This window comes from Crassostrea angulata, chromosome 8 (genome assembly GCF_025612915.1).
Source record: "Crassostrea angulata isolate pt1a10 chromosome 8, ASM2561291v2, whole genome shotgun sequence".
Taxonomy (NCBI): Eukaryota; Metazoa; Mollusca; class Bivalvia; order Ostreida; family Ostreidae; genus Magallana; species Magallana angulata.
The window spans coordinates 42,474,354-42,494,874 of NC_069118.1; the positions used below are offsets into that span (position 1 = coordinate 42,474,354).

Consider the following 20,521-nt stretch of genomic DNA (forward strand, 5'->3'; position numbering starts at 1 on the left):
TGCAGCAATTGTAGATCCCATGGTACATAATTTGGCGATTTTTCATTAAAAATATAAGCCACGGGACTTGTTCCGGAAATGACAAATGTTTAAATTTCACTATGAGCACAGCAAACGCGATTTACGAAATATGTTTTTTTCGACTAGTAATTGCAATAGCTTTGACATATACAAGTATTATCTATCGCGTTGCCTGTGCACATATCAAAATATTTATATACGTGTGTACAAATTCGTAGTTTTTTGCCAAAAAGTGAAATCCAGGTTAAGTTTGGAATTTATAATTCTGATATGTGACGTTTTGGCGCCATTTCCCATGCATGTTTCAAGCACGGGGGTTGTCCAGATTTAACTTCGAGGGGTGATGGCAGTTTAGCTGCTGCTTCATTTTTTATGATTTTCATAGGCCAAAATAATATACTAAGTGTACCTTGTTCTTTACTTCATGTACATGTTACCCCAAAATTCCGACCGAATATGCCCCTTTGTCACATTTAATTAAAGTAACTGAAAAAAAAAACCGTAACACCTAAATTTTTCCCTTATTTTTTATTGAAGTTTCTACCGTTTTTTTTCAAAATACATACGTAAACTTTCTCCGAGAGAATTACTTATGATTCGATAAAGGAGAACAAACTGACTTAAAAATAGGTATTTTGCATATTATTGCATTGTCGAGAAAAGTAATATTCATTTCTGTAAATAATGTCATTTAATTTTACGTTACATAACGGTGTCTGTATATCAGATGTAAAATTTAGACGCTCACTCATGCATACATTCTCCCGATGATCTGTCATAGCTGATTATTATTTTAAATGTTCAAGTCTACTCGTATTATCAAATGATATCAGCCCTGAACAAATTTTCAGAGATGCCATCAATTTTGGCTATTTAACAAATTTTGACAGCACGCAACAATTTCAAACTTGCACATAGTCTTCAAAAAATTAGAAAGATTTAATTACAGAAGTTACGTGTTTTTATGCACGTTTTTGCGTGCATTTCCTTACATGAATCATGAATACATGTATATAACAATCCTTGCTACCCTTAAAAATTTAACTCGCCATTAAACTTCTCATTGTTTAAACCCCTGTCACACTGGAGCTGCGTCTTCACGGCGATCCCGCTGCGTCATTGAATAATGTAAAACGCCATGGTAAACAAACTAGAGTCTACTACAAGCCCGTAACAATGCAACGGCATCTTCGTTCGCCGCGGTGGGATATCCTAGAACATTTCGAACGCCGTGACAGCGCATGTGCATGCAGTCAGCGCGCAGGGCACGCTGTGGACGTGTGGTAAAAACTCCTAGCACGTCATGAGCACTCGGCGGATACCCAGCGAGATCAGCGCAGTCAATCGCCAAGAAGAACTCTGTGGAAACGTAGTTGGGAGCTCTGTAGGGACGCCTCAGTCGCCATCAGGATGCCTTGACATTTTCACTTGTAAATTTTTGTTGCGATCCTACGAATTCCATGAATTTTACAACGCCGTGAAAACGCCCTGGGAAAGCAACTTGGTGTGACAGGGCTTTAAAGAGTTTTGAAAACAATTACACAAACTGTGTTCGACAAATAGTTTTCCTAAAACATTTTTTTCCTGTCTTTATACAGGCTTTCAATCACAACACGTTTTTATAACAAAAGCAGAAGTGAAATTTTAGTCATTAGTCATTATAATCGTTTGACACCAAATCATTTAAATTTTCAACGCGCAGCAACAACGGAAGACCTACTCGTGGCTTTGCCACGAGCTCTGCTCTAGTTTCAAATATGTTCACAGAACATTATAGAAACGTCTGAATTCTTAGCAAAAATTAGATATATGATAGAATTGACATTTGATACTAGAGAATTTGGAATTTTTAATAGAAAGAAATATTGTTGTATGCATAAATTTTCACGAGAGTATTATTTTTATGTTGAGCAACGATGCTCTTTTTTGTTGCAATTTAATATAAGCAATTTGTATCGTATGAATTGTAAATAGTTAAAAATTTAAAATGTGTGTAAAAGGTTTATGCCTTGGCTAACTTTTTATTTGGCATTGAAAACCTGAATTAATTTTACCAATTGGTAAAGATAAATGTATGTTGTATTCGTGGAAATTAAACATTTTCTCTTGTGAACCATTTAGTGGGGAAAATTACGTCAACATGAAATTAGAAAAAAATTCCCAAATAACATACTACATGTAACAATTTGCAAGTTTGCAAGCCCACTCATGGGAGTAAAAACCGTTTAGAATTACATTAACTATGAATAATGATATCGTTCATCATAAATTCTAGAACTACATCAGAATGAGTTTCAATATCATTTAATGTATAATTGTTTTTGAAATGGAGATATAGATATTTAGATGTAATGAAATTTTTCCTTACTGTGTTAATGCATGACTTAGGGCAAGATGTGACTTTCATTTTCAAATTATCTTTATAAATAAAGTTTTGCTGATTTTAGATGTTTTATATGTATTTCTGGTTTTTTTTTAAAGTTGAGATTTATTTTTAGAATTAATACTTATTTTACGTTTCAAAAAAAATCCGTCATGTTGACAGACACTCAAATTTTCAGTTAAATGAACATCTTTTAACGACAATTTATTCCTTTAAGAGATACCAAGGATGTTGAAAAGTTCAACTTGGGTTATAGGATATAAACTTGGTTGTCACGTGATCGAATCCTGTGAAGGCCAAAAGGCTTCTCAGAAGATTTAATCACGTACCAACCAATGACATATCCCGGTGAACTTTAAAAACTTTGCTGCGAATTATCTTTATTTACGTTTTTAACAAAAAGGCAAATAGTTCATGAAAAAACATTGTTTACATGACAAAGGGTTGTGAGCCCTGTATCTTGCTTATAACTCTACGACTGACTCTCAAATTTCATTTTGTCTTAAAAATGCATTTCTTAAGCATTGAAGATACTAAAAAAACAGAGAAATAGAATTTGACCAAAACTTTGACTATGCCTCCGATTATATATCTCTAAAAATTAATTTGTAGTCAAAAGTTTTCATGATACTGAGCACCGATGTTTCAAAACAAATAATCTCATGCTTTGTATGCAAAACACTGTTTGTTTCGTACATGTACCCATTTCTAGCTGGCCCCCTTAGCAAGGCTCTTGTAACAAAAGTAATACAAGGACAAATATAAAAAAAGGATAAATCAGATTAGTACTTTTAGTCAGCAATGTAAAGCTTGGTTAAGGTTACCGTTTTTTTTAATCAAAATTCAGGAAAAATTTAAAACAAGTGAATGATTTAATTTTCAATTGATTGATTTTTTGTGGTTAATCATGATGGTGATGCACAAAAAAATAACTTCAGTTTTAAAAATGAACATCGTTGCTTAAAAAAGCCCCTATCACACAAATCATAAAATTTATGTATTGGGAGGCACTAGATTCTGCTTGATACTTGTAGCTAAATACTGTATAATATACAAAAAATTCAGTTAGATTGAACTCCTAAGGTAATATAGTAAGAATCAATGCGACTATTGACAAAAAAGAAGCCTTCAGAATATTGGAATTTCCATGTGGGCTTTTTCTGGTAAATTAATTTTCAAAGCTCATCCTGTTATGTAGCGCAGCAATGTTTAATTTTTTGGCACGTTTACATGTTTCAAAATTTTCACTAATGGTAATGATGGCAATTGTTTATTAAAACATATCTGTCATCCTTTCCTTGTGATTTTAATAAACAAAACATGCCTCTTTTTCAACATGAATAATTTATTAAAATCATTTTTATATTTCACTTATTGTTTACCATAACAGGGGTTTCCATTCGCATGATAGGCGTATGTTTCGCAGAAATGTATTTGGGTAGAACATTTTTGTTGTAAACCATCTTGGGGAAAATCCCAAAAACCTATTAAATATATTTTGAAATATTCTTCAGATGCCAAACATATATTTTACGATCATGGGAGTAAAAAGCTATAAATTTATCAAATATTAATAATTATATCGGTTATAAAAAAAAATGGACCTACTCTGGGATGAAATCTATTTTCATTTAATTTATAGTGCTTGAAATTGATGTATCCATTTTCATTACATATCCAAAAGGTCCAAAAAAAAATTAATATATAACATAAATTTTAAATATTTTAAATTGTATTTTCTCTTTATTTTATGAAATAATGCAATTAGAATTAAAATCCAGAAACCAAAACGCCAAATCGCTAATATATCTTTGCCAACACACATTTGTGTCGACAGAACTTCGCATAGCAAGCGCTCGCGCTTTTAAACTTCTTGTAACTCGCTGTGCGCTGTCAAACAAACGCGACGGTGTTCCGTGCGAAATTGTTTTATCGCAGTTGCGGTTATGTGACGGTGGTGGGTTGTGCGACAGCGAGCTTTTTGAAAGAACTTACGCGGGTAGGTTAAGGCAACTCCGAGTTTAATGACCGTCAAAATTATGATCACTTTAAAAACTGTTTATTTTTATGAAAACAGTGCGGAACATTAATACTCTGTCCCGAGTGTTTGCTTCCACCACGTTTGCTTGATATTTCAATAATAGTAAGTACCTTTGTGCTCAAACTACGTTCATCCACTAATATGAAAAATGTCCAGATTATCTGTTTTGAAACGCCCTTCTACCGCTTTAGGTTTCAATACACATCCAAAAATTGAAAGTCTTCGGAGATTTTGCATTGCATCAGCCATTAATAAGCCCAGATGATAATGTTAAAAAATTGCGCGATGTATTCCGAGTGTATTCCGAATGGAGAAAAGATGTAAACATTTCCCATTACAAATCTCCGGAAGAAAATTGTTTTCGTTATTGTGAAATTTTATGAGTGAAAAGGGATAATTGTTCAATGAAGATATCTTGGAAATATTCCCTTTCATCGATTTCAATTGCATTTCTTTCACAGGTATGTATATTTTTTTTATTAAAAATCATCAAATATTGATTGAAGCAATAACTAGGGACAGACTATAATTGAATGTGTTCACCAATATATTATTCATCTACTTCGGAATCGACCCGATCTTTGAGGCTGCCATGCCATGGTATCACGTGACAGTTAAAAATAGATCACTTTTTTACCTTGACAAAAAATCAAAAAGTGTAAATCAATAATTCGATCGGCAATTTGTTAATGTTCATTGGTATTACTGCTAGAATCCTTTTGTTAGTCGGATAAAATAAATATTGTAAATATTTATCGGAAACCCTCTCAACTTCTATAATTTCATTGTAAATACTACGTATTTTTCAACCAAAACAACGAAGCACAGGATTCTACCAGCACTTTTCAAGTAGTTTAGGTCACATACCGTTGATATTTACCAAAGTCATCTATCATATTATCCGGGTTAGTGTTACACTTTTGCCTATTTTTTTGTACACACTAACAGAGGAAAGGCTGGTCAAGCTATATAAATATCGATCTGCTTACCTTATAACACTCGCTGATTGAACAAAATATCCATGCCTGTATTCTCCTGAGGATATCCTATCTGACACTCATCTAAATCTTACGTATCTGTAGCCCTTTTCACAAAAATTCTTACGATTTATTTCTATCGTAAGAGAAAACGTACGATTTTGTCGGGTTTCACAAAGATTCTTACGATATTCTTAAGTGTGAAATCCATTGTAACCTTACGACAGCCTCTACCCTCTCTTAAGTCTAAAATATTTTTCGTAAGTGTAAAACATTTGTCGTAAGATAGAAATAAATAAACAAACATGGCTGCGTTTTTGTTGTTGTTTGAGAACGAGAGAGCTTTGCGAAGAGAGAGAGTTTTCCGGGACAGAGGAAACCCTATTGACAATTTTACGGACATCGAGTTGATAGCGAGTACCGTTTTCCAAGTCGAACAATAACTGGATTAACTGACTTAATCAAAGATAGAGTACAACATCCCGCCTCTAGATCCCATTCCATCCCTGCATTGGTACAAGTAAGTTCTTGAATTATTTATAAATTTCTTAACTTTTGAAAGAGGAGAGCTAACGGTAGTCAATCATTTCGTACTGCTACAATGTATTTTTGTAATGGTGCGTTTCGCCGCGATTGGCGATTCGCACCGAGACGATTCGCCCTATCAGCAGACCCTTCGCTTTTATAGACACTTCGAACCTTATAATATAATCTTATCAATATATTAAGAATATTTCACAAGTGTATGTCTGTTTACATAGTTTGTAATTGTTAATTAGGGTCATTAATTAATTAAAAATAATATAGATGTCACAGAAGAGGTAAAAATTACTATCAACAAAGGATAGGTACCATTTTATAAATTAATTCAACATGAATGGTCTTTACGATTGGATCGTCAAATTTCATCTCTGTGACATTGAAAAGAGGAGGCCTAGGGGCCACATCACTCACCTGTGCATTACGGCTGTGAAAAAGCAAAAATCAATTTAGTACATGCATTGAAAAGCTTAAATGGTTACCCTAGGGGGTCACAATTTCTACAAACTTGAATCTATATTATCTGAGAATGCTTTCATATGCATCTCAGATCATACATTGCATTGTTGTGAGAAGATTTTTGAAGATTTGCATGAGTTTTATCTTTCTCAGCCCATTTAGGTTCTTCTTCAGAGGAATTTTAAATGATGCCATTAATTTGTCACTATTGCATAATTATCTCCCCCTGGAGGAGGCATGGTCCTTCATTAAAACAAACTTGAATCCCCTTTACCCAAGGATCAATTTTGTGCCAATTTTTTTAAAGTGGCCTGGAAGCTCTGCATAAGCAGATGAAATTGTGAAAATTTTATAACAACAATGACAATGACAACAGACAAATTTCAATCATAAAAGCTAAAAAGTTAATAATTCATTCAAGTTGATCATGGTTAAATAACAACCATTAATACCTGATTATAAAATAAAGTGATGTAGTAATTTTGTAAATCAAGTGTTCAATAAGTTCCAACACAGTTAAGATTGAGAATAATCGATATAATTAAAGTCAAGTAAAAACAAGTTGTACTGAAAGAAATAATTTCTTGCAGGCCTTGGTTACTTTGCGATTTCTAGCAAAGGGAGATTATGTTTCTGAGGTCGCAGACATGCATGGTATTTCCTTATCCTCTGCCTCAAGGATCATTCATATTGTGTGCTCTGCACTTTGTCTCTGTCTCGACAATATCAGATTCCCAACATCCCAGCAAGAGCTAAAGAAAGTGAAGGACGAGTTCTTCAACATACAGGGATTTCCAAATGTCGTTGGAGCCATAGATGGCACACTTGTCCCCATCCAAGGCATGGCAGGTGATGAGGAACCTACTTTCATTTGCCGGAAAGGATTCCATGCCATTAACATACAGGCTGTTGCAGTAGCTAATCTCAGGTACATGTTTACAACTTTTCACAAGCTTACTGATTTATTGTTCCCAATGAAGAAAGAAGTTCATATATATGGTATACTGTTTTATCTTATTTAATTTTACCAACATTGTGGTAAGATGACCAGGATCCGCCCATGATTCTTTCATTCTGGCTTATTCCTTCTTGCCACAAATCATGAGAGGAGTGAATGGATGGTTCCTGGGTGATTCTGGCTATCCACTGAAGAAATGGTTGCTGACACCATTTGCCCAGCCATCCAACCAGCAGGAGCAGCGGTACAACTCCTCCCATTGCTCGACGAGGAATACTGTTGAGAGAGCTTTTGGCGTTCTCAAGAGCAGATTTAGGTATCTTCCATAACTATTATACAAATCTTGTGCACAGAGCTCCAAATATAAAATCTAACCTGTAACGGATAATATCTGTAACACCACATTTGTCAGATAATTTGTTTAAAAAAATGGATTAGTGCAGCATCATGAGAGAAACTGAAGAACCATACACTTTACTACATCTCCAGTTTCATATTTACAAAAGCATTATTTTTTCATACAGATGCCTTCACAAAACAGGTGGTAGCCTGCAATTCAAGACAGAGAAGTGCATCAAATTCATTGAATGCTGCTTTAGTCTTCACAACAAGGCCATTAGTGAGAGGGTGCCCCTGCAAGCAGGGAACAATGCTGTGCCAGTGTACCACAACCACGATCTATAAAATGGAAATGACAATGATGGATTTGCCTTGAGACAAAGAATTGTGCAACGCTTTTAAATATCATTTGTCAAAATGAGACTATCAGATGGCAAGATAAATAATGTACATCCCTGCATATACATTGTGATTTTAAAGTACATGTATTTGAAAAGAACTTAGAACTCTTTTATCAATTTCTATTTGTTATCTGAATAGAAAAAAATGACAAATGTAAAGAACAGTGAAAACTTATACTATTGTTCAGTTTGTCAACAATAACATTTTTAAAAACAATTTTGGTTTGTCAACAATAACATTTTTAGAAACAATTTTGGTTTTTCAACAATGTCATTTTTTGAAACAATATTTCAACAATAACATTTTTAAAACAGTAAGTATATAAGTGCTCTTGCTGCCAGATATTAACAATATCTCAAAAATGTCTGTAATTAGAATATCTATGAACAAGTGAGCTAATAAGAATACCTTAGACTGCATACACTGAACATGTAGTAACATTAATGGTATTAAATGAATAATGAGTCTTAAAGCCTGTATACAGGTGCTTGAAAATTAAGTCATAAGACCTAATCAAGTAGAAGTGTTAAATATTTTATTAAGAAAATGTAAGCTAAAACTAAATAGATTTTTCCCCTTGGAATAGCCAGTATTAAAAAATAACATACATGTATGTAAATGATGAACATAAGAATTTTCCATGAGTTTATATAAGGAGAAAATATGAGAGAAGTATTGCAGCAAAATGATAACATCAATATGAATCTGACAAAATGCTCTTATCCACATTAAAACTTAATACTGATAAATAAATGATCGTACGTGATGCATTAAACAAATTTTAGAGATTTCAAGGGGAATAACTCATGATGATTTACAATAAATATTAATTTTACAATTTTGTCTATACATTTAAATATTCCACTCAAATGTAAATATAAGTATCAATAATAAAAACAATGTTACAAAGTTCACTTAGAAATGAACTTTATGAATGGGAACGTGATCAAATCTACTGAGAAACCCTTCGGGTTTTTCAGGATTTGATCACGTGACCAACAAAGTTCATTTCCCAGTGAATTTTGTAACATTGTTGTTTATTTCTTCAATATACAAAAATAGGAGATACAGTGGTCCCTGTTTAATATAATACCCGTTTGATATTATAGTTTAGTTAATATGATAGTTTTTCAAAACACAACACCATTTCTTAATAATTCTATATAAATAACATAAAAGTGCACCCGCTTAATATAATAGAAAGGGCACCCTTGTCAATTGAGTTGCACACCTTTTTTATGTGCTATTCCCCCATGAGTAGCTTGTATAAACACTCTAACTTCGCAAATTACTTTGAAATTTACTGACAGTGCTGACCAGACAGGATTACTGCACGTGGCTTAAGTACGTTACCTATGCACCTGTAAAGTGACATTGCTGTGTATTAAAGTTCTTATAAGTTTTAATATATAAATCCTCTATTTTCTTTAGTAAAAATATTCTCTTAACTAATGGAATACATTTCACATGGCTTATCATTTGATGCCATGCATTGGACAATTTGTACCTCAGTAAAGTAAAGACTTTGTCTTTTTTAAACATGCCTTTATTTCATAGGGAAAATGTGCCAAATAAACTTAAGAAAATTAAAATGTTAATCATAGATTTGTGCTTTATTTTGTTGTTTCATGGAAGAAGTCTTTATAAAATAAATTGTCTGATGAATGCCTAACTAGATTTGGTCAAAACAAGAAGTACATTATAGAGGAATAAAAAAACATGAAAGCATGTCAACCCACCGGAAGCATTTTGGTGGATCTGAGCAATTTTCTCAGCTTGTTATAGTTAATTTTATAAATAATATTAACTTTTTTGATGCAATAAAGATAAATTTATAGAACAAATCATCAATTGCATTGGAAATTACCCTTTCTAGATTAAGATAGTAATACAGAACGTAAATAGTCACATGTCATACTTACTCACATTGAATTTAGCTAGGTTCGATTATTATTTTAGTCCAGTTAATATAATAATTTTGCCTGACAAAATAAATATTATATTAAGCGGGGTCCACTGTATACCTATGTTATTGCATCAAATACTTTAAACTCACTTAAAATTTGTAAGGATTAAACTACATGTATTAACTAAATTTTATAACAGGTGAAAGTGAATATGGCGAGAGAGACTGAGTTGACTCATGAAATTTCGTAGCTATGACTTCCAGAGCGGTTGTTGTTCTCCTCTGTATCTCTATAAGCTCGCTCTGCTGTTGAACAATTTTCTCCAGCAATGAAATCTTCTTCTTTCTGTAGTCCTCCGCAGTCTTGTTTTTTTCTCTTTCTCCATCAAGAAATTCTCTTCTAAGGTTGTGTGATTCATCACCTGAAATATGTAAATAGCATTCCTTTAATGGGTTTCTTCTTTAAAAGAATCCCTCATAAACAAAGTATTTTGGGTATAAAGGAATAACCTTGACTGCCAGTCTGTATGCCTGTCTTTCTGGCCATGCAAATAGAGCCAAGCTTTGATATTATACACCAAATTCAAAAGATCATTAGACACTCATACTTGACACAAACATTGCTTATGATCTCAGGGTTTGTCAATACATTATACATGTATATTTATTAGAGAATAATCCTATATAGAGAAACACTCAACATCATTTTTATCAAGCTCCTCAGAAAATTATTGACAGTCATTAAATTTTCACAAATGTCCGTCAAAGAGCGTTTTCCCCATATCTTTATTGATTTGGATTTTGGTTAGAAAATTGAATTATTATGGTCTCTTCCGTTTATTCTGCTTTCTTGAAGATGGGCATATTTGTCCAGGGTTAACATCCGGCATTGAATTGGCAAAGACCACTGTAAAAAAGAAAAAAAATAAGCAATTCCTTACAGTAAGATCCTCACTAAGAATAAGAATCAATAGAATTTACTAAATTAACATTAACGATTGAGTAATTATTTAAGAAGTTCACTTTAACATGAGTGTTTCATCAGTAAAAGTTAACATAACATTCCTGTTGTCTGCTGAGAGAAAGAGAATACCTGTCTCAAACTGTTCTTCCTGCTGGACATCCTCACTACAAGCACTTTCTGAAATAGGAATAATATATATGAGATCTGCATGTTTAATATCAACTATCAAATATGTTTTCATTATCAATATTTTTTAAAGCCATTCATCCAAAAGATGAATTGTGGCTTGTTTTGTTGAAATTAGCCAAGTTGTTAAAAATGTGCATAAGTTTACCTGGAATAGAGGGTTTCATTTGCGTGGTGGAGGCAGGGGATGCTTCAAACACATATGATAGTTCTACAAAAAGTTTGTTAAAATATTATGTAAAGAAAATAACTATTACTATGAAACCTGGTTCACAGGTGCATGAAGTCAGGTCAATGTATCGGGTCTCATTGGTTAGCACACTGGCATTCCAGGTAGGTCAGAGACCCTGAGGCCCTTTTAACAAAAAAAAAAACAAAAAAACAAAACAAAAAAACAAAAGAAACAAAAAACGACAAAGACCAAAAATTTTATTCTGCTTAGAACTTTCTTATTAACTACATGTATATTAACTAGAAAATGATTTTAATCTTTTTAAAAGGTAATATGTAGAGTCATATTTATTTACACTAGCAATTTTAAACAAAACCAGTAATTTTGCATGGTTTTACAATCAAATTAAGTTTTTGGTCTTACTCATAAGCTTTTAATTTAAAGGCTTTTATGAAACATGCGCTTGAGTCTTGGTTAAAATGTGAAATTTTCACCACCTGTGACACTACATAAGCAACTAAGAAATTTTTTTCTACATTTCCTCCATCAAACAAAAAATTGTGGATATGGCAAAACTTTGTAATTAATTCATGCATTACCCTTCTCCATAATCAGACTTTGTGATGGAGCTGAGGTGTCCACCCCTCCTGACACCCCTTCCAGCGAGGACTTTGATATTGTTCCAACAATCTAGATTTAAGTAAAATTGTAAACATGTCCATTAAATTCAATATACCATGAAAAAAAAATCTTGGTTTCTTAGTTACATTTTGTACATAATAGACAAAAAAAAGATTACAAATAAAACAATTATTATGGGAAATTACTTCATCATAATGTAAAATAACGTTTTATAAATTTACTTCAAAATGGCAAGTTGTTTGTATATATATTTTAATGAAGTCAAAGGAAAGAAAAATGTTAACTCACAGCTGAACTGATATATTCACTGCAAATAGTTTTCTAATTTATAACATGCCTTCTGTTCCCATGATTTTAACTCCTCAACAAGAACACCAGGGCCTCCTCCAGTGGCATGGAGCCCTCTTCTCTTCTCAGCTTCACGTTTTTTGATTTGGGAGCTCAAATCCTGCCATTTCTTCTTTACGTCGCACACCTCCCTCTCAAAATTGGAACAGTTTACTGCATTTACCCTGAAAGCATTCAAATAATTCAATTTCTTTTATAAAGTTTTGATTCACTATAATACAAGGGGGCTATTTATCTCCCTCTCTCTCTCATCTTATCTATCTACTATGATATATTTGAAGATGGAGTTCATTTTATATAAATTAAAAAAAATTTAATCATCTTATTATAGAGAGGCAGGTGTTGCTTATTAACTTGAATATGTACATATATTGCACAACTAATGTGGAGTTAAAATTATGATAAATTTTCTTTTTGGCTTTTAAAGCATGGATGAAAAAAAATCACTAATCAAAAATAATTATCATTATTGTTCAATCACAATGTCTTAAAGTTGTATTAAAATCTTACTTATGTTACATAGTGATCAATTTTACAGTTGTAGACATGTACGTAAGCTGCAAATTTTACAGTTGTAGACATGTACGTAAGCTGCACATTAGCCTACCAAATTTTGCTCTCCAAATGATACGAAAGCATCATGCATTGGAGGAAATTTTTTAATTCGCTTCGGTAATAGCGCTGGATACATAAAGTTGAAATCTTTTTTTTTGTACATTTTTGTTCTTCACAAAACAACTTAATTCAACCCAGTTTTATTAAGTCTATATAATCTATCGTGTACTCACTGTGACGTTATCTCGACCCAGCAACGATTTTTTGCTTCATTGGTGATCGATGGTGTAAATTTTCCTTTTATCAGTCTGATGTTATCGGTGACACCTTGTACCAACACCTCTATCTCTTCGTTTGACCAGTTAGGTTTTCTCTTTGCGATTTTATCCATTTATAGGTGGTCAGACGACAAAACGATATTAACACGGAAATACGTACCGCGCATGTGCAGATGAAACGAAAGTAAGTTGTCAAGAAAGCTTTTTGTCGTAAGTGAAATCGTAAGTGTGCACGTAGACTAAAATTGCAAGAATTGTCGTACGAATATTTTTTTTTACTTACGAGTGCGTTTGTAAAAAGCACTTAAGAATTGACTTACGAATTTCTTAAGTCTAAAACTTACGCAAAATCTTAAGAATTTTTGTGAAAAGGGCTTCTGTATTAAATAAGTCTTATTTCGGCATTGTTTACACTGCATTCCGATGGTTTGTCTCCCGACATGATCTTCTCTATTAAACATGCTTGTGACGTCATCAATGATAATTATACGTAATAGAGTGAAAACTAAGATATATCCAGTTAGAGGAGTTTCTAGTGATATTGTATGCCTGTAGTTTTTAAAATTTAAAACAGAGATTAAGTTAAAATCGAGAAGTTTCTGAGTAAAATATGACATCATGCTGCTTATTGTGACGTCATATCGTTCAGAGCATTTTGATCGCTGAGAGTTGCATACCCGCGTATTTTAAACGCTCAAGTGGATTTTTTTAATGACCTTATTCAGAGACCATATATTTGAGGCATTTTTTGGTTGCTTCATTAGTATTCGGAGAAATTCATTTTCATGGATTCACAGTGATTAATATATTAAACCTATAAAACTTCGTAACTAATAATCATATCAATACAATATTCTATTTGATATAATTATATTTCAATGTTCAATGAGTTTTTCTTGAAATATCGTGGATCAATCAATGAATGAATGACACAAAAATCAGTATTGAACGAATGACGTGTATTAATGAAACTACAGTACATGTTCAAATAAGAATTGATAAAATGAAAATGACAGCTATTTTTTTTCAAACATTAATGCGAATAAATACTTGACTTGGTTCAAAATGTATTATACGACATTGCAATATATTAATAATTATTGCAATAAATACTATCCTCTATTAATATGTTTATAACATTTTTGTTTGAAAAGTATTCTATGAAAAGTATTTATTTCTCTAGATGCAACTTGCCCATAAATTATTGATTACAAAACTAAACTTCTTTGTTAGACCATTTCGACAACAGAATTAATTAATTGCCGATAGTATTTAACCGCAGTGCAGTCAGCATTCTCTCCTACTGTACACAAACTGTGGAGCAGCATGCATTTCATAAGAAGTTTACCGCTGATGGTCAGTTTCATTGAATTAATCAATGGCTGCATTCAGTTTAAATTTTCAGGTGAGGTGTCTTTCTTAGACAATTCTCAAATGATAGACACATATCCAGGATCTTCCGAACAAAGGCTTTTCGGCGTGTGTGCTCCAAGATGTAACAATGACATTCGATGTAACGCTATTGACATCTGCTTTGAAAATTTGAAGTGCAAATTAATCAGTGGTAGGACACCACTGACGCCAGGAAACGTCTCTGAAGGAGTGTGTAAACGATTCCAAATGGTAGGGATGTAACCTTTTTTTGCTTTTTCTTTATCTCTCTCTTTCTGTATCTGAATATCACCCGTCTCATTTTAAAAGGAACATATGGTTTATTTGTGCGTTCTCTCTCTTTTTTTAAGCAAGGTTGTCCAGATGGATATTTTTTTGACAGAAAAGAAAATATTTGCATCGCTCACAGTAAGTCTTATATCAGTGACAACTGCAATTTTTTTTACAATCGAATCTATATTTAATACGACCACAAGCTAAAAACTGTCATTTATTCAACCGAATGTTGACTGAAAGGAAGGTGACTGAATGACAATTTCCCTTCCTTCCTATCACTTTTCAGTTGTCATGATGACACCATGTCAGTTTCATCCTGTGCCATGTTTCGCTCAATATGTTTCGTTGATTTTAATGTTATTCGTTTTCCTAACTTAATTAATTTTCTTTTTTCAGACTATTGCAACTTTGAGAGTGACCCAGAGTTTACATGTTTTCTTTCCGAAAGTCTTTCTGACGAATTTAACTGGACCATCCATGCGGTTGGTAGTTAACTATATAAAATATCTTTTTCAAGAGGTGATATGTCAGGAGAGGACATTATCTTTAAAACTTTACATAAATAGTTTCATAACCATTAAATCAACATCTTAAAATGCTCAAATCCCACAACCCCGAAAATTTGATTTGTTAAGTATGGTCTTATTTTTATAACACACTGGTCTGTAATTGCTGATTATGATCATTTTTTGGGGTGGAATTTATTCCCTATATTTTAAAAATAATGTATACTGCAAGTTACTATTAAAGATTACTTGTCTTTTAAATTAATTGCACATATCAGTTTCATTTTTTCTCAAAAAAGGGTTTTTTTTTTATTACATAGCCATCTTCTGTTCGACCTTTGAGTATATTTTGTGACTAAATAGAAAATGGTGCATACGCAGATGAATAAATGTGCGGTCACTGTGACGATGCGAATTTGCATCCGGTTTTCCATCCAATTTTCATTTTCTCGTGCACCCGATTCGCTGTCGACATATCCCACCGTGTGATCACCAAAGTAGAAAGTCCAAAGCAAAGTCTCAAAGTCGATTTAAAATCTGATGTCACAGTGACTTTCTCCCGTAAAATATTAATAATGAATAGGTGTAATTAATTAAAAATCGATTGTATTTCGTATCGTGTGACCACCTCAACAATCGACTCCAATTATTTTACCTAAGCAAGTCAATTGAAAATCAATTCGGATGAAAATCGCATTGTGAGCCTGCACTACAAGTCTATGTAATGAAAGCAAGGCTCGTGTCCTGTTTTTGTTTACATAGGTTCAATAAACAAGTAATAAAATATTTATTAACTGATTTGTCTATTTTCTTATTAATTTTAAGCATAAATAAACAGTTCTGTACGTTTAACACATTCATTTAAAGTCTCTAACTGGAATGTTTACTTCAACATTCAAAATGTAAACAAAGTTTTGTTTATATAGTAAAGAATTGTGAGTTCTGTAACTCGCTTCTAACTCAAGAAATGGCACTCTAATTTTGGTTGCTTATTAAAAATGCCTTTCTAAAGCATTGTAAACATTTGAATCTGAAAAACAATTTTTGACAAGAATCGTGATCATGCCTCTTTAATTGCATTGCAAAGTTTTCCATATGCCATCGTATGAAAAACGAACAGTCAATATGACGTCATGATATGAAGTCATCGTCATTTTAAAACAGCTCTGGCTCAAGAGTTAAATCAAGTTAAAAGAAATATGTAAAATGATTCGTGCTAGTTATGAAGGTAGCGATCATTGCAGAACTACAATGCTAGAATTTGTGACATTATTCTGCAAATATACTACAATCCTATAAATTCCTTCTTAAAACTGTTTCCCTTGGGCTCCACTATGAGTTAAATACAGACGTTTGTAGGAAATGTTTTAAAACTCTTCTTAAAACATCATTATATCAAGGTCACAGTGATCTTCTGTCTCTTTAAAAAATTATTTATATTCCTTTTAACAATTTTTTAAGATCTAGTATAATATTGGTGCATTCAAAGAAACCTTTTTTAGACATCATATCCTAGGATATAGGATGCATCATTTCTTATGCATTATTTGATGCATCTTAGATACTAGGATATGATGTCCATAAAAGAAGGCTTCTTTTAATGCATTTAAATGTATTGTCAAATCTCAGAATATCTGAGAATTTTTGTGAGTTTCGAAACCTTTGAGAAGAATTTCATATTCAAAATTTTTATTTTAGAATTCTACACCATCCTTCAACACAGGTCCTTCCTCTGCTGTTAATGGATCATACTACAAATACATTGAAACATCAAGAGGAGAAGGTTATCGTACTTACATATCTGGTCAAAGGGCGATTCTCGAAAGTTTCATGACATTTTCAGGTGTATCGTCATTATTTTACGTTTTTGCATTTAATAAAACAATTTTTATCAAATATGACTTTTTTAAATAATGAGTGAAGAAGGGAGATTAGTGTTATCACTCATTAAACTGCAATTTCGCCCATTTGACATTTGACATAGTTTGCCTGTATATTCCACCAAATTTCAAAGTGATAATTTCAAATATCAATTATATTACTAAATATGGAAACAAATATATATTAATTTCTAAAACATATTCAACTGGTGACTTACAAAACAGTCTGCTGAAACATTATGAAAGAAAAGTGTCTGTGAATCATGTTAAAGAAAAAACTTTGCAACATGTAACATTTTTAATTGTTTAATCAAGATACAATAGATAAAATTTAACAGCATGATATTGTATAACCCCGTTGTGGCGTTATTAAACCTGAGTTTTAAATTTTTTAAAGTGAGATTTCAAGATATTTGACAGAAAATAAATTGATAAAAACGTCTTCATATTTGACCTTTGACGTATTGATATGCTCAAATTCATTGAGCAGAAAGTCTAAACATTAGTGATGACATTGTATAAATTTCTAAACACAAAATACATGCTTACAGAAAATAAACAGTGCACGTTTCTAAATGACCAGATACAATGTATAGTAGAATGTGTCCTATTTACAGACATGAACAGCTTTTAGCAGAAATAAAACAAAGTAAAATGCGCAAAATCAACTCTTTTTTATTCCATGCATGAAATTCATCTCTAAACGTCTACTTGTGTTCGTTGAAAATTAAATAATTCCTATACTTGGTCGTATTATAGATATAACCTACTGCCTTGCGATGTACTACCACATGTACGGAGGCTACATAAACACTCTCACCATCAGAACTCAGAAAGGAAACAACACCGCCATAGACCGCTGGAAATTGTCTGGTAACCAAGGTGATGCCTGGCATCATTTGTCAGGGGTCAACCTTCCTTTGGACTCCCAAACAAAAGTAAAGAGATAGTTTCAAACTTGTTTCCTTTTCGATAAATATTTCTTATATTGAGTGAATCACTGTTTAAGATCTTTGTTTTTCATCATTTTTTTAGATCATCATTGAAGCAACAAAGGGGGCTTACTATGAAGGGGACATTGCAATTGATTCCATCGAGTTGTTGCCGTTGGCATGTCCTTAAAAAGTAACAGAGTGACCAAACTTATCTTTTATGCGCTTTTGATTTATTTTACTTATTTTTATTATTTGATTTGTAAAATAAACATTTTAAATTTCGAATAACCAATTGTTCTTTTGCGCATTTGGAGTGAGTTGGCTTAGTAAAGATTTATCAGATATTTCATTGGTTTTTTGACTTGTTTAGTATTTCGTAAACTTTTTATCAAATATTAAACGTCCAGTTGGATCATATGTTTCATTGCAATTTAATAATCAATTCATTTACATGTAAGTCATCATTTTGATTTCAAGTTTTGTTTACTATTTTGTATTTTTTGCAGTCAAATAATTATTACATGTACCTTCATATCATAACCGTTGGATCTAATTTGCATAGTTAAAGTACCTTATTACAAAAACGTTATTTGAGATAAAATAACGCAACGATGTTACGTTATCGTCACCAGTTGTATATGATGTAACTTGAAATCAGTAATTTCGATTTGTAGCTTTTTTTCTATCATTTTGAACCTCGAAATAAATATAATATAAATGACCATCTGTCTATCTGCTCTGCTACACGTTACACTCCTCATATGAACAAGCATTCTGAGAGTATTGCATAAGCAATACAAGTCTTCTAGCCGCATCCCATATTCTTTATGTGCTAAATGGGTTTGGAAATAATCGGTTTAAGATTTTTTAAAATGACAAAACCAATTATCACTTACAAAAAAGGTCGTAAAATTTACTTTGGTTCTTTTGGGTTCATTTGGGTAAATAGACAATATAATGATATGTTCAAAAAATTAATGCAGCTTTAATGCAAATTGTTGTCCTTTATGAAAATGGTGTGAATTATTCGGAAATAAACAGTTGCTTTTGAGAGATTGTAAGACGTCTTTAAAGCCTGAAAGCATCAACTTTCGTTGTCGAGAAACATATATCCCTCCAGAACTTTGTAAGCATTTGGTCGCATTCCGCGCATTACATCGTATGCTAAAACCATATATCTCCATGGCATATCACAGAAATCAGCCCATGTAGTGTACAAATTAACTTCTCGAATTTTTACGGAGAAGGAGAAATAATAAAATCATTAACAGAGGGTAATGTTTAAATAAATAAAAAATATATATACAGCAAAATAAAACAAAACAAAGGAGATTACTTTTTCAGTGAGGGGGTAGTGGGTTTTTTTCTTTTTGTTTCAATTTAAATTGTCATATTGCCCCATTTTAAAGAGCTTAAAATTTAAGGTAAAAAATAGGACTATCAGCTATATTTGATAACTATTTTGACGTCAATAACGCCTACTAGGTGCACATTTCTTCAAGATCAGAATTATTTACATATGATTTAAAACTTCGCTAGACCGAATTACAATTGTTTTTCTAACGCCTTTGCCCATCAAGAAAGTTCAAAGGAGAAAATGGAATGAGGCTGTATGCCATTTTGACCTAAATAACACCTTTTTGAGAAGGCCAGCAAATTTCATTTTTATATGTAGAATGGTAGGTTAAACTTGAAGCTAAAACCACCCTGAAATGTACATGGATTAAATACCGTAAAGGATGAACCAGAACGATGCTATAACAGTACTTTTACAGTACGGTACTTTTTAACAATGTAGTACTATGTGGGCGGCGAAAATGGTACAATATGGGCGGCGGAAATATAACTACATTGGCGGCGAAAATGGTACTATATGGGTGGTAGAGAGGGTAAAAAAAGACGTTAATGCAAAACGAACGACTCATTTTAAAAACATGCTTGAATTTGAAACAGACTCGCTCAACAAAAAAAACCTTTTTTGCAAAATCAACAGAAACCGATGTACATTGCTTACAACTTGTCGGTGGAAATCACCTCCAATTTACCAAATAAGTGTATTTATGTGTGAATGTCTTGCTGATATTAAGTGATGGGCATTTTCGGGCTTCGACATAAGGTTACAAAGTAATTACATATACTAGCGTAATAAAAAAGTAACAGCAAATTAATAAATAACGTTATAAGTGTAGTAGTGAAGAAGTGTTAGTACTTAAATAAAGGAGCACTGTGTGTCTCTTTCGTCATTTAATAATCTGTAGAATCGTGAATTTTTAACACACATGTTACAAAAAAAATGATAATTCTCTTCAGAAGAAATAATAATTATAAAAATATGGGATTTGTATGACGCAGTGATGTCAA

The 20,521-nt window shown here is 32.4% G+C and overlaps 3 protein-coding genes across 3 annotated transcripts; 2 read left to right on the forward strand and 1 right to left on the reverse strand.

Moving 5' to 3' along the window:
• Positions 1 to 7,068: 7,068 nt before the first annotated feature.
• On the forward strand, positions 7,069 to 8,063 carry LOC128160984 (putative nuclease HARBI1). Its single transcript, XM_052824260.1, has 3 exons — positions 7,069 to 7,270; positions 7,473 to 7,695; positions 7,904 to 8,063. Exons 1-3 carry the CDS (start codon positions 7,069 to 7,071, stop codon positions 8,061 to 8,063), a joined length of 585 nt encoding a protein of 194 aa, XP_052680220.1.
• Positions 8,064 to 9,900: 1,837 nt separating this feature from the next.
• On the reverse strand, positions 9,901 to 13,307 carry LOC128158635 (uncharacterized). The gene is made up of 7 exons (XM_052821567.1): positions 13,127 to 13,307; positions 12,328 to 12,502; positions 11,948 to 12,038; positions 11,325 to 11,387; positions 11,120 to 11,167; positions 10,850 to 10,933; positions 9,901 to 10,457 (listed from the first exon to the last, which is right to left on the reverse strand). Exons 1-7 carry the CDS (start codon positions 13,282 to 13,284, stop codon positions 10,207 to 10,209), a joined length of 870 nt encoding a protein of 289 aa, XP_052677527.1. The 5' UTR covers positions 13,285 to 13,307; the 3' UTR covers positions 9,901 to 10,206.
• A 1,190-nt stretch (positions 13,308 to 14,497) lies between these two features.
• LOC128158631 (MAM domain-containing glycosylphosphatidylinositol anchor protein 1-like) lies at positions 14,498 to 18,365 on the forward strand. The gene is made up of 6 exons (XM_052821561.1): positions 14,498 to 14,794; positions 14,914 to 14,971; positions 15,236 to 15,321; positions 17,044 to 17,188; positions 17,985 to 18,163; positions 18,261 to 18,365. The coding sequence occupies exons 1-6, from the start codon at positions 14,498 to 14,500 to the stop codon at positions 18,345 to 18,347; spliced, it is 852 nt and encodes a 283-aa protein (XP_052677521.1). The 3' UTR covers positions 18,348 to 18,365.
• Positions 18,366 to 20,521: the final 2,156 nt, after the last annotated feature.

Excerpts from the sequence above, each read along its gene's own strand:
- LOC128160984 (XM_052824260.1), top strand. The coding sequence starts at position 7,069 with ATGCATGGTATTTCCTTATCCTCTGCCTCAAGGATCATTCATATTGTG. Across the intron at positions 7,271-7,472 it reads CCCCATCCAAGGCATGGCAG|GATCCGCCCATGATTCTTTC; the intron begins GTGATGAGGAAC and ends TAAGATGACCAG. Across the intron at positions 7,696-7,903 it reads GTTCTCAAGAGCAGATTTAG|ATGCCTTCACAAAACAGGTG; the intron begins GTATCTTCCATA and ends TTTTTCATACAG.
- LOC128158635 (XM_052821567.1), bottom strand. The coding sequence starts at position 13,284 with ATGGATAAAATCGCAAAGAGAAAACCTAACTGGTCAAACGAAGAGATA. Across the intron at positions 12,039-12,327 it reads TAAAATCATGGGAACAGAAG|ATTGTTGGAACAATATCAAA; the intron begins GCATGTTATAAA and ends ACTTAAATCTAG. Across the intron at positions 11,388-11,947 it reads AAGTCTGATTATGGAGAAGG|AACTATCATATGTGTTTGAA; the intron begins GTAATGCATGAA and ends AACTTTTTGTAG.
- LOC128158631 (XM_052821561.1), top strand. The coding sequence starts at position 14,498 with ATGCATTTCATAAGAAGTTTACCGCTGATGGTCAGTTTCATTGAATTA. Across the intron at positions 14,795-14,913 it reads TGTGTAAACGATTCCAAATG|CAAGGTTGTCCAGATGGATA; the intron begins GTAGGGATGTAA and ends TCTTTTTTTAAG. Across the intron at positions 14,972-15,235 it reads AAATATTTGCATCGCTCACA|ACTATTGCAACTTTGAGAGT; the intron begins GTAAGTCTTATA and ends TTCTTTTTTCAG.